The sequence below is a fragment of the Cervus elaphus genome, chromosome 28 (assembly GCF_910594005.1).
Source record: "Cervus elaphus chromosome 28, mCerEla1.1, whole genome shotgun sequence".
NCBI lineage: Eukaryota > Metazoa > Chordata > Mammalia > Artiodactyla > Cervidae > Cervus > Cervus elaphus.
The window spans coordinates 21,931,570-21,945,534 of record NC_057842.1 but is presented as its reverse complement, the minus strand read 5'-3'; the positions used below and the strand labels follow the sequence as shown (position 1 = coordinate 21,945,534).

The window sequence follows — 13,965 nt, the reverse complement described above, 5'->3', positions numbered from 1 at the left end:
GGTGAAGCACAGAAGCACTAAGAAATCTCATGAAAGTAAATATACTTCTGAATTCCACTGGAATGGCCCATATGTTTTGAGCAATATTAAGCTAAGTCCAGTGATTCTACTTGCTCTAGCTCTCCCAGGGAATTCTGTCATATTGAGATCAGATATCTGTGCTGCTTTTGCAACCAGGACATTAAAGACTCCATATCCTTCATAGTAGCCCTCACTATAATTTTGTCCAGCCTAGGGAGTTTATCAGGTAATCAATAAATACTCACTGAATAATTCCATTTTGTCCAGCACCTGTGTACCACAGTAACAAACACTCACACTGTTTCTGTAACTCTTAGCGACCCATCTTTCTAAAAGCCTTCCTATTTTCCCCCGAGGACTGCTCTTTTGGCCACTTTTCCTGCTGATTCACAATCAACAAATGGAGAGACATTCTTTTTTTTTTTATTTTAATTGACATATCGTTGATTTACAATATTGTGTTTTAGGCACATAAAATGATTTGGTGATACACATATATGTATACATCTATATTCTTTTTTAAAGTTCTTTTCCACTATAAGTTATTACAAGATATTGAATATAGTTCCCTGTGCTATACAGTAAACCCTTGTTTATTGAGAGAAATTCTTTTTTTTTTTTAATAGTAGTTTTCCCCCACAGTCTGAGTCTCAAATGAATACTTCAAATTCTAGTGTTTGAAAGAGGGGAGAAGAGCAGCCGGGTCTATTTTGTATCCAGTAAATAGAGTCCAGTCATTTATAGGAAGACTTGTGAAATGTGATGAAACTTCCCAGGAGGGTATACACACCTGGTGCAAAGTCAGTACTACTGACTGGGAGTGAAAGTTTGTTTCGGCCTCCCCTCTCTGCAGTGAGAAAGAGCATGTCTTAGAATGGTTTAAGAGAAGGATACTTAAGAGAAGTTGTTGTTGTTTTTCTCCCTAACATAGAAGAGCTGGTAAGTTTTAGGCAGGAAGTCATAAAATCGTTTTACTGTAAAATATATGCTTTTTAGAGATGGCACCATTTAGATGGCCTAGTAAAGGCAGACTTTGTTTCGCATGCATTTTGTAGGCTTTTTATTTTGAAACTCTTACACTGGACCTGAATTATGAAAAGGTAGTGAGTCATTTGGATCAGAACAGCGGGCAGGGCAGTGCTCTGTTGGAATGTCTCTGGAAATCCTGGGATGGGGGTGGGGGTGTGACATCACTCTGCCTCTTCAGTTCTTCCCCTCTTGCCTGGAGAGGGAGGGAGCAGAGAACCGTCGAGTTGGGGAATTTTTCACAAGATCTGGCTTCCCTTCAATGAGCTGTTACTCGGGACAGCTCGTTGGTTCATAGGGAGGCAGTTGTAAATAATGGTTAAGCTGTTGGCCCCTTTTCAGGCTCCAAACTGGATCCTAAGTAACTAGTGGCCTTGGCACCGCTCCCTGCGAGTTCACTCTTGGCTGTGCGTTTCTGGTGCTCACCCAGTCCAGTCACCTCCATGTTTGCTGAGGGCCCCCGCTAGGCATCAGAGCTACAGAAGTGCAAGAGAAGATAATGGTTCCGTGCAGAAGGGGTACAGACAAGGGGTGGGAGGGAAGACCCACATTATGTGTCAAGTTGTGCACCCCCCGACCCTGTACAGTGACGTGTCTGCACAGTCTCCTGACTCGACACTTCTGCCCGCCCGCCTGAAGTCCACCTCTGAGCTGTGCACACAAACTTTAACGAAGGGTTAAAGTTATTCCTGGAGGCTCTGGCCCTTCATTTCCTTCTGTAGTTTAAAAAAAGACAGTTTTAGCTTCGTCTGGCTATTTTCAGCAAGAAAATTCTTCGATGTGGAGATGGCAAGAAATGCCCCAAGGCTCTTTGGCCTTGACCAGCTCACCCAGACTTACTTGAGAATTCCATGATTCCTCGGAATTGTGACCCAGGTCCCTGCTGACCATTTGCGCTGACCCTCAAAAAGATTGTTTGAGACCTTTAAGCTATTGTCATGAGGCAGCATCCGCATAAGGCAGCAAATTAGAGACAAGCTTGAGTTCCTTTTTTATTTTCTTTCATGAATATTCTTGCATATCCATTATATATTAGGTGGTACACTGTTCTAATAGAAATAGAGCCGTGAACAAAAGAGAATGGGTGGAGTATCTGCTCCTGGAACAATTTTAAACAAAGGAAGTTGTACAAAGTGAAATCCCCTTGAGGTCCGACTTTGGCTGGTGAGGAGTAGAGTACCAGTTGCATGTGTGTTTTTCTGAAATACGTAGAGCATTTCTGCTCTTAGAAATTTTCTTTGCCATCTCCTTTGCTGTGAACTTGTACCATCCTTGAGGAAGAAGATTTCCTTGAGAAATTCTAATCTCAACAGGTTCTCTAAATTTGTAAACTTCCCAAATGAAAAGAGCTTTTTACTCTGTTTAAATCTTTCAGCGATGTGCATTTCTAGATCAATCATTGTGTTTATTACAGGTAAAAGGAAACTGTGGCTGTTAACTGCCTAAGATTTGTAGTCATTCTCTTTTCTAACATAGTAACCAGGGAGAAGACTCCTGCTATTTCAGTTTCTGCACAATTATATAAATCTCTTTTTGTATAAATTTATAAGCTTCAGTTCCGTTTGTAAGAAATGCGCGTCAGACTGGACTGGTTCTGAAATAGCGCCTCAGTGCTCCTGCTGCCCATTTTATAATAGAAGTAGATGATGGTTTGGGTCGGAGCCTAAATGCATCTTTCTTGCCTTGCCCACGGCACCCTCCGCTGCGAGAGGCCATTTCTTTGAACAGTGCGCTTGCACCTCCTTACAAACACTTTTTCTGGAATATTCCAGTGCTCAGGGCACTTGGGGTTATGTTTCACTGTGCTCACCAGGGGTGGAGGTGGGGGATTAATGGGACTCATGCGTTCTATTCTTTCAACAAAGTAAGACAGTAAGAATGAATTTTTTAAAAATCAGCTTGATTGTGCATAATGACGAAAAATTATATTTTGTGTTTCTTTTCCTTTTGTAGCCCACCAGACGGTCTGCCAGGTTGTCAGCGGTGAGTACTTTGGGCCCCACTGTTGTTAGCTCTCACGAACACACACTCCTGTCCACGGCAGCAGAATGAAGACTAAGGTGGTGTTTCTCTTGAGCTTTGTTTAATTTCCTTTTTGGAAATTGCCTGGGTCAGAATTTCGAGCAGGTTGGACAAGTGTTGCCAAGCAATTCAGTTGATCAGATACGCTGGTGAAGAACAGTGGCCAGCCCAGCGAGCAAGGATACGAAGCCCAGGGAGTTGTTTGCCATGGCTGGAGCCGTGCAATGAAGAGTGACGTTATTAGCAAAGCCCTCATCTCCTATCCTACACCTGATGTACCAAAGGAGACAAGAAGTCTTGATTCTCTCTCCACGAGAAAAGAGAAAGTCCATACCGTAGTCAGAATGTTCTGAAAGTCGTCTGAATCCATAGGCTGTAGCCTCACTTCAGAACTAGACAATCTTTAAAAAAGGAGCCATTTCCACTCTGCCACCTGGGGTCTCCCTCTCTGGGCCAAGCCTATGGAAGAGTCGTGGGTTAAGATCATTGAAGCTGGGATGGGCAGTGATCAAGCCTTGACAAGACTGTGCCCCAGCCCTCCTCGCCCCGCTGTGCTCCTCCCGCCCACCCTGCTCATGTGCCCGGCCTCCTCCTCCCGAGACCGGTCAGCCCAGCTCTCTGGAGGGGGACTTGCGCTGCCCAATGAGATGTAGTGGGGAAGGCACTGACCTCTTGGCTAACAGCCCGTACTAGATGGTACTGGGACCTTCAGGGAAGCCTGGCTTTCTTCCTCAGCCCACACCTGTGCCTGGAACAATGCAGGGAATCCAAGCTGTGAAATGGATATTGCAAACTTTTCACAAATTAAAAAAAATATATCAGTTTCTGGCTTTTCTTCTCAATATATTTTTGCTAAACTTGTTTGTTTAAACAAATTTAAAAGAAAAGGAAAGAAATAGGTACTGGAGCCATTCTCAAGTTTGGAAGTATAGCCAGGTTTAGGTTAGGTTGAGCCAGTGATCTACACGTGTGCATGCTAAGTCACTTCTGGCGTGTCTGACTCTTTGTAACCCCATGGACTGCAGCCCGCCAGGCTCCTCTGTCCATGGGGTGCTCCAGGCAAGAATACTGGAGTGGGTTGCCATTTTCTTCTCCTGGGGATCTTCCTGACCCAAGGATCATGTCTCCTGTGTCTCCTGCATTGGCAGGCAGGTTCTTTACCCCTAGAGCCACATGAGTCCCAACCTAAGAAGCAACATCAGAGTCACCTGGAAGGTTAAGACCTGGGAGGTGTGTTTGTATGTATACATAGTTAATCCAGATTCTGCTGCAATACCAATACAATACACCAACACAAAAGGTTATTCTTGTCCAGTGGTGTAATTTTCACCACGGTTGAAACACTGTGTCTTAACTCTTTTCGATGTCACTGTAGTTTATGCTGAAAGCCGTTGTATTGCATGGATATCTAGCCTATCAAGGGGGGTAGACGTTTAAGTCAAAAACTGAACTATAAAACAAGGCCTTTCCTGAGCACCAGGGTCCAGCAATATAACACCTTCCACTGACATCATGACCTCAGTGCTGACGCAGAGCCTCGGAAGCCAGTGGGATTACAGACTACAAAAACATCACCATTTCCTGTCCCATTAAAACGCTAATACTGAGTTTAGGGGGGAAAGGTCCATCTTGCTGTAAATTGAGAAAACAAGGACATGTTAGTACAATGTATCAAAGCCTGAGGTAAAATGTTTTATATCCTGAAAATTTAAGAGCTATGCAAGCTGATATATTTGGGGAGCAAATTTATGGTGGTCAGAAGATTAAGGAAAATAGCCCCTGCTTTTCAACCTCACTTCCCTTTTCTTATTTGAGAGGTTATGTCCAAAGACCCCTTCCGGAATTGAACTGATTATAATTTCAGTTTATGACCTTAATGGAAAGGGCCGGATTCGGTATGATCCTGAACACATGGCGTCACTGGGGAAGAACACGTGTTTTTCTCCATGAGGGGGAGGGGGATGGGGGTGGGGTGGCCCAGGAGGTACTCTGGGCAGTGTTTTCTGTTTAAAAACCATGCTCCCTGGTGCCAGGAGAGAGGTATAATTTTTTCCTAGCTTGATGAGCGAGAAATATTTGCCCTAAGATAGCTTTAGAAAAACCGCAGGTTTAAACTCCCCCCCGTGTCTCCTTGTACCCATCTCAGGCCCTTAGGAAGCAGCCAGGCTGAAGCCTTGTGTGGAGGGGCGTGGGGCCACTCCTGCTCCCAGGAGTGGGGAGAAAAACACAAGGCAAGAAAAAAAAGAAATCGCCTGGTGGGCCCTCTGGCTAATAAGGTCTGTGAAAGATCTTGAACTTTGGGAGCTAACAGTATACGCTGTGGGCTTCCCAGGTGGCGCTAGTGGTAAAGAACCCGCCTGCCAGTGCAGGAGATATAAGAGACACAGGTTCGATCCCTGGGTCGGGAAGATCCCCCGGGGGGAGGGCGCAGCAACCCACTCCAGTATTCTTGCCTGGAGAATTCCACGGACAGAGGAGCCTGGCGGGCAACAGTCCATAGGGTCGCAAAGAGTCGGACACAGCTGAAGTGACTGAGCGCGCACACACACAGTAAACATTGCATCATTATAATTGTGTTCCTAATAACAGACTCTAGGGAGCCTGGGGTCTGGGTGGCCAGGAGATTCTGTTCACCTTGAACTGGCCTTGGAAGAGAAACGTAGGAAGAAGCTCAAGCTCAGGCATTTGAAACCCACATCAGAGGTGGGAGAATTTGGAACTGGTTTTGGAATACTTCATGGGCAGCTCTCTTCATTTCCAGATGGGCCTTGCCTGTGATGGTGCTAGGATTTCTAGACTGTTTGGAAGGCCGGTGTGAACCAAATCCACAGCGTCATTTGGCCGAGGGCCTGAGTCGTTCCTCTTGCTGCATTGCTGTGATAAAAGGAAATAAAGAGACATCAGACAGAAGCTTAAATGTGTTCCCAGAGAGTTGTTCTGGCCCAGGGAATAGTGAATTGACTTTCAGATCTCGCCTGTCGTTGACTTGAGAACCCAGGATGAAGATAGTCATGAAATGGGGAGGTCTTTTTGTTGGTGCTGAAAAAAGGACGACATTTTTTTTCTTTTGAAATGAATGTCATAATCAAAATGGACTGTTGTCTTTGGCAGTCTTGTTGCTGTTTCCTTTGGTGCTGAGGGTTGTCTTTTTCAGTGTTTGTATAACTTCATTTATCTTTGCAGAAACCTGCTCCCCCCAAACCTGAACCTAAACCAAGAAAAACATCTGCTAAGGTAAGAGGTGCTCCCTCCCCCGCTTTGGCTTTTTCAACAGTGAACAAATTATAATTCCATGTCCCAGAGTCATCCGAGGAAAGATCACATTTAATGATTCAGGCTCAGTGCCTGGACTAGAAAACTCACCCGAGCTGGAGACAGGCTTTCTCAAAAAGCAGAGAGCACAGTTTTTACACTTTACTGGGAGTGTGTTTTCCGTTTGGTCCATACAGCAGAGGAAGTCAGAGCATATGGTGCTCTGAGAAGCCTCATGTCCAAGGTGGAGTTTGGTCGCTGCCTCATGAAACACACAGTTCAGGTGGTTCTCCAGAGCAGTGAGCCTGGGCCTGCAGCCAACAGCTGGTGAAGGACTTGTGAGGGGCTTCTGGCTTCCTAGAATTGGTCTTAGGAGGCCAGTCTGCTGAGTATTAATTAATCAATACTACCAAATAATTAAGGCTTCCTTGGTAGCTCAGACGGTAGAGAGTCTGCCTACAATGCAGGTAAGTAAGTGTAAGTGAAAGGCGCGCAGTCGTGTCTGACTCTTATGTGACCCCGTGGACTATACAGTCCATGGAGTTCTCCAGGCCAGAATACTGGAATGGGTAGCCTTTCCCTTCTCCAGGGGATCTTCCCAACCCAGGGATCGAACCCAGGTCTCCCGCACTGCAGGTGGATTCTTTACCAGCTGAGCCACCAGGGAAACAGGAGACCTGGGTTTGATCCCTGGGTCAGGAAGATCCCCTGGAGAAGGGAATGGCCGCCCACTCCAGTATTCTTGCCTGGGGAATCACGTGGACAGAGGATCCTGGCAGGCAGCATCCCACGGGGTCTCAAAGAGTCGGACACGACTGAGCGACTAACACACACAGTAGTAATAATAACACACAGCAAATTAATATCAGCAAACAGTTATATTGCCCTTGCCCTATGTGTGTGTGTTTCAGTAGCTTCAGTCAGGTCCAACTCTTTGTGACCCTATGAACTGTAGCCCACCAGACTCCTCTGTTCATGGGGATTCTCCAGGCAAGAATACTGGAGTGGGTGGCTATTTCCTTCCCCACGGGATCCTTCTGACCCACGGATCGAATCCACGTTCTCCTCCAGCTCCTGCATTGCAGGTAGATTCTTTTTTTTCTTTTTTTTTTTTGCAGGCAGATTCTTTACCCACTGAGCCACCTGGGAAGCCTCTTGTCCCATGCCAGACCCTCATCCTATGCACGGGCTTCCCTGGTAGCTCAGCAGGTAAAGAATCCGCCTGCAATGCAAGAGGCCTGGGTTTGATCCCTGGGCTGGGAAGATCCCCTGGAGAAGGGAAAGGCTACCCACTCCAGTATTCTGGCCTGGAGAATTCCATGGATTGTGTAGTCTCGGGTCACAAAGTCAGACACGACTGAGCGCCTTCCACTTTCATCCTATGCATAGACACTCAGATCAGAGGTAGGGACACATATTCTGTTTGGCAGATGAGGAAATTGCAGTGCAGAATTATCGGGGGTAGGAAGTTTACCCCCAAACGGCTTTTCTTTACTCTGCCCTTCAGAGCGTCATCCCTTGTGTGTGCATTGTTTGAACTGATGTGTATTGAGGTATGAAAAGGCGATTGTGAAGCAGAACTCATTTCTGTGGCTTTGGTGTTTTTGGGGGGGGCAGTGGGGGTCACACCTCATTGCCTGTGGGATCTGGAATCTTAGTTCCCAAACCAGAGATGGAACCTGGGCCCCCTGCTTTGGGAGCACATTAGAGTCTTAACTGCTGGACCACCAGGGCAGTCCCGGCTTGGTCTTAAAATCAGGAATTTTTCTTCCTCTGGGCCTGCCTTCTCCAGGGCTCTCCCAGCTTGTAGCCCCAGGTCCTCACGTGCAGTGTTTCTCTGGCTGGGTCTGCCCTGACTTCACTGTGTCCCCCTGCAGCTGCTCTCCCCACGGCAGGACCGCTTCTCACTGTATCAAGAGAGGATGCTCACCAGACACACACTTGAGAAGTCAAAGTCCAGTGGATTTCCTAAGTTGCCTGTTCCATTTCCACGGGAGCCTCCGAGTAACCCACTCACAGCTCAGCGGAACCGGGTTCCCGTTTTCCCCCAAGAGCCACCCCGTCACCCCTGTTTGTGCTTCCCCTGTGTTTGGATGGAGGCTGGCTGAGTTTCCACCACCTCCCACCCTGTCTTACACACTCTGTCTCCTTGTGCTTTGACCCTCTATTAGAAAGAACCGGCAACAAAGGTTAGCAAAGGTGTTAAAGGGAAGAAGGAGGAGAAGCAGGAAGCTGGGAAGGAAGGTACCGCAGCACCGGCTGAAAATGGTGACACTCAAGCTGAAGAGGTACTTTCCCCAACACCTCCCGCCGATTGAATCAGTGTCTTGAAAGCAATTGCTGGATCCTTCAGCTGGCGACCGCACATTCATAATGTGTCTCTTTATTGCCCGTAATGTGATTGCAGATCCACATCTCTCGCTCAACTGTTAATGTGTCAGCCTCCAGAGGTACCCCACCCAGCACACTGGCAGTAAAGGGGCAGATTGAAACAGTGAGGGTTAAGGGTACAGTAGACCATTCTGCACGTTTGCAGTGACTAGCATCAGATAGCAGTGTGGTGGTGTTCTTTTTCTTTAATCATGAACCGCGGGAGCCCCGCAGGCAAAGCTTCTATGGTCGTTTGCAAAGCAGAAAGCAACAAATGCAGCCAAGTGTTCGTGTCATATAGCCCTGCCCTGTCTGTTTTTACACCCAGAGTTGACTCGGTTTTGCAGTAGAGCCGCTAAAAACAGATGTTCCAAGCTGTGCGTGTTGCTCGGGTGGAGTCTTCTTTGGCTTATGGTAGTTTTAATAGTAACTGTCTTTTTTGTCTTCCTTTCTTTTTTCACAGGCACAGAAAACTGAATCTGTAGCTAACGAGGGAGAATGAATGGTCATGAAAATTGGGGTTGATTTTATGTACCTCTTGGGACAACTTTTAAAAGCTATTTTTACCGAGTATTTTGTAAATGCTAATTTTTTAGGACTCTACTAGTTGGCATACAAAAATATATAAGGATGGACATTTTACCTTCTCATAGTCGTGCTTTTTGGAAATTTCCATCATCCTTGAGTAAAATAAATACCGGTTTAATATTGGAAGCTGTCTGTAAAATTGATTCAGCATTCCATGCACTCGCTTTAAAAATTTAGTCCTGTGCATACTGTGGTGCTTTTACTGTGCGTATTTGGATTTTTTCATGCCGTTTTTCTAGAGCAATAATCAGTGGTGCTTTTGTACCTAGGTTTTATGTGATTTTAATGAAACATGGATAGTTGTGGCCACCTGCTGATTATTTGTGGTTTAAAATAAAAGGTTTTCCTGCCTGCAAACTACCTGCCTCTTATAGTGTCTTTGCTAAATTTAGGCAGTGTTTCATTTTCTTGTTGCAGAAGATGGAAAGAATTTGTACAGTCTGTCCCATCATGGTCCCTCTAATAATTCATATAGGGTTGTTTCTTAATTTTCTGGCCATTAAAAATGTTATTTTAATAGAATCATCTATGGGTGCCAGTGTAGAATTATTTCTAATATCCTTTATACCAGAAGTGGCCAGCAATAGTCACCATATAATAAAACTTAAAGCAACATTATTTTGTTGAAATCCTTATAAGTCGCTTTAGTCGTGTCCGGCTCTGTGACCCTGTGGAGAGTAGCCCACCAGGCTCCTCTGTCCGTGGGATTCTCCAGGCAAGAACACTGGAGTGGGTTGTCGTTTTCTGCTCCAGGGGATCTTCCTAACCCCGGAGTGGAACCCACGTCACTAACATATCCTGCATTGGCAGGCAGGTCACCTGGGAAGCCAATAGTAAGTTACATTCATGTTAAAATGCTTTCCCATTCGTTGAGAATTTCACAGTTTTTTTTACCCAAGTGACCACATTTGGAAAAGGAGTTGGCCTAGGTGTTATTAGAGCACTCTCTAGGCTAAGAAGTAGGAGAGTGTGTGACTTACTCCACGCCCTCAGGAAAAAGAACAATCCGGACATGAACCTGATCATTTGAAATGCATCCGCCTTAGTCTGTTTGAGCTGCTATAACAAAATAACCACCAACTGGGTGGCTTATAAACAGCAGAAATTTCTTTCTCACAGTTCTGGAGGCTGGAAGTCTGTGATCAAGTGCCAGCAGGATCGAGCGAGGCCCCCCTCAGATCTGAGACTTCTCACTGTGTCCACACATGGGGGAAGGGGCTGGGGGTCTCTCTTATGCACTGATGCCATTCATGGGGCCTCCAGCCTCATGACTTAAGCTCTTCCCAGAGGCCTCACCTCCTACTACCATCATCTTTGGGAGTTGGAATTTCAACATAGGAACTTTGGGAGGACACAAACATTCAGGCCATAGCAGTGTCTTTCTGTTTCTGGAAGGACAGAGGAGCGGAAGAGCTGTTTTCTAAATGCAAATTTGTTTGTTTACATTCCTGAGAAGTTGGGTAACTGCATGAACACCCCAAGAAAAGCTGAAATCTGCGGATTCCTCTTGGATGAAAAACTGGAGAATAGTTATTGCTTGTGCTGCTCTGGGGCTCTTGCACAAAGGCTGTTGTTCCTGGGGCCTTCCATGCTTTTCTCTTATCAACTAAAACAAACTCCCTCCTCCGAGGTATAGTTTCAGGACTCAGAACTTACACCTGTGTCATTGTCCCAAGTTTGGCATTAATCTCCTGCAGATAGGAACCATATTATATAGAGGATAATCTCATGTATAGTTTCTGATTATGAAATGTACCTTGACTGATGAAGGTTAGATATGCCAAGAACTTTTACCCTAAAGGAAAATAGCTGGTATCCTATGACCACTTGACAAAAATATTTTCATCATGCAGTTAATATACAGTTGAAGTACATTTCTGGCTAGCTTCCAGTTCTGAAGTGAAGTGTAAACTTCATAGGTTTACATTTAATTTCTAAAGTGCTGCTGGTGATCTTTTAAAAAAAAAAAAATTACAAAGACATATAAAGTCGAACTCCTTTTTCTCCTTTATATCCCCCACAGATAATCACTGTCCATCATTTTCCCTATTTTACTGTGTGTATATGTGCATATATAAGCACTTGTGTGCACGTGTACATATGTGCATATAATTTTAAAAGAAGGAATCATACTATGCATTCTATTTTTAATTTAATTCAACCAATAGGATATAAAGACCATCTCTAACAGTGCAGCATCGCCAGTAGTGCTGCAGTAACCATTCTTGTACACAGAAAGTTTTGCCTACTTAGATACTTCAACTCAAATAATTTCCTAGAAGTGGAATGTCTGAATCAAAGGGAATATACATTCGATGTTCTCACTGTTGTCGAATAAGTGGTCCCTATCCACTTCCATCAAGAGCATATAAATGCCATTTCTTCCTGCGTTTGTCAGCACCCTTATTTTGGTTAGTCTCATAAGTGAAAAATATGCTGTACTGTTTTAACTTTTAAATTTGTTACTAGTAAAACTGAGCATTTCCTATGTTTAACATCACTTTAATTTCTTCTATGAATTGTGATATTTTTCTCTTGGGGCATCAGTGTGTTTTAAATCCTTATTTGCCATGGCCACTGCTGTCATTCCGTTTAATTCAGACACAGAGGGGTTCTGTAGGCCATTGGTGTACGTCTCAAAGTTATGGGTATTATTACTAGCACATGGAATACTGCAGAGCAGACCGCCACCAAAATAACACAGGAAGCCCGCATTGCTTCCCAAGAACTTGAAGACCTAAGGATAAGCCAAGGGTATGAGTGTGCTGCCTGCAAATGCAGTGAAGGTTTGGGAATCCCATCCACTGCCACATTGCTTACCCCTTCAGTGAACGTACACAAGTTAGAAAAACAGGTGTCCTCCAAAATGCTTGTTTGTGTTCTGCGCTGTGCTCAGTTCTGTCCAACTCTTTGCAACCCCGTGGGCTCTCACCAGGCTCCCCTGTCCTTGGGATTTCCCAGGAAACAATACTGGAGTGGGTCACCAATTTCTACTCCAGGGAAAACGGCAACCCATTTTCCCAGGCAAGAAGACTGGAGTGGGTTGCCATTTCCTGATCTAGGTATCGAACCTGTGTCCCTTGCATCTCCCGCATTGGCAGGCAGATTCTTTACCACTGAACCACCTGGAAAGCCCACTTGTCTGCCTAACCTGCTAGAAAATCATAACTCTTTGGATGTACGGTGACTTTGAGTCAAATCACATGGCCTTATGGTTGAGCAGTGCGCTGCTTGTCCAGTTCTAAGGGGTAGTCCTAAAATTCTCCCTGAGGCCGGCCCATGGATTGTGGTGGAATAAGAGTGGGCTTTGAGAAGCAAGTGGCTCTGTAATTCTCATTTTTATGTTCTGTGAAAAGATCATGTGAACTGAAAAGATACATCAGATACATCAGCCCAACAGTAGGTGAACTGTTGTATAACATCTTGGGTGGACGTTAAAATGATTAAGGATTTTGAAACAGCTTTATGAAACGAAAGTTTTTTTCCCTGTCATCAAATTTTAGGAGATGTTTTTCTCAGCTAGAGGTACAAGTGCTGTCCTTCAGGTTTCCAATCCCAGCAGATATAAGGAGGCCATCTCAATTTCTAGATGTCACCTATGCTAATATATCTCTTTGAATGCCTCTCTCTTAATTGTGAGCTCTGAACTTTTATTATTTTCTATTATTTTATCCAGAACACATATGTAAAATATCTTGCAATAATTATAATGATTAAGATAATAATTATAAGTAGCCACAATTTATTTACTACTCTGTAATAAGCACTTTTCATAAATTAATTTGGGAGAAAATTTGTGAATTCTTTAAATATATTAACATGATGCTCCTATGCCTCAGTAAAAATGAGCCTTTTTTTTCCAATGCCAAATCGAGGTTCAGGCTCTTTTAAAACTGCAAAGGGAATTTGGGATTATACATCTCTCCCTTGTATGAGAAGAGAAAGTGAAAGCTGGTTTTAAGATGATATTTATGAGTAAGCTTCATGACCTTGATGAGGCAACGGTTTCTTAAGTATGAGATTCTAAGCACAGCAACCAAATAAAAAACTAGATAAATTGGACCTCAAAATTTAAAACTTCAAGATAGGTACAATTCACAGAATGGGTGAAAATTTTTACAAATAATTTATCTGATAAGGACTTAGTATCCAGAACATGTAATAAAAATTTTAAAACCCAACAATAAACAATTTTAAAATTTTAAATGGGCAAAGGATTTGAATAGACCCATCTCCAGCAATATGTATCAATAGCCAATATTTAAATAAAGGGATGCTCAAAATTATTAGGGAAATGCAAGTCAAACTCATAAGGAGACAATACTTTGCAATCACTAGGATAACTTTTAAAAAATTGAAAACAAGTGTTGGAGAGCACCTGGTGAAATTGAAGCCTTCATTTGTTGCTGGTGGGAATGTAAAATGGTGCAGCATCTTTGGCGAACAGTTTTGGAAGCTCCTCGGAAAATGAAAGAGTTACCAAATGACCCAGGAGTTCTACCCCTAGGTATATATACCCAAGAAAATTGAAAACATATTCACTCAAAAACTGGTGCATGATATTTTATAGCAGTATTTTTTATTTTCCCAGAGTGGAAGCAGTGTAGATGTCCATTCATTGATGAATGAATGAACAAAATGTGTGTCACAGTGGAATATTATTCAACCATATGAAAGGATGAGGTA

General features: G+C 44.0%; 1 protein-coding gene across 4 annotated transcripts in view; it reads left to right on the top strand.

Moving 5' to 3' along the window:
- HMGN3 (high mobility group nucleosomal binding domain 3) overlaps nt 1–9,636 on the top strand; it is a 33,546-nt gene extending 23,910 nt beyond the window's left edge. Inside the window, exons 3-7 of one of the 4 annotated variants that reach the window (XM_043890170.1) lie at nt 3,001–3,030; nt 6,253–6,303; nt 8,493–8,609; nt 8,729–8,828; nt 9,155–9,636. In XM_043890170.1, the coding sequence (XP_043746105.1) occupies nt 3,001–3,030; nt 6,253–6,303; nt 8,493–8,609; nt 8,729–8,828; nt 9,155–9,168 (312 nt within the window). In that variant the 3' untranslated portion in view covers nt 9,169–9,636. The other 3 variants (XM_043890172.1, XM_043890169.1, XM_043890171.1) reach the window with 3 other exon arrangements.
- The last annotated feature ends 4,329 nt before the right edge of the window (nt 9,637–13,965 follow it).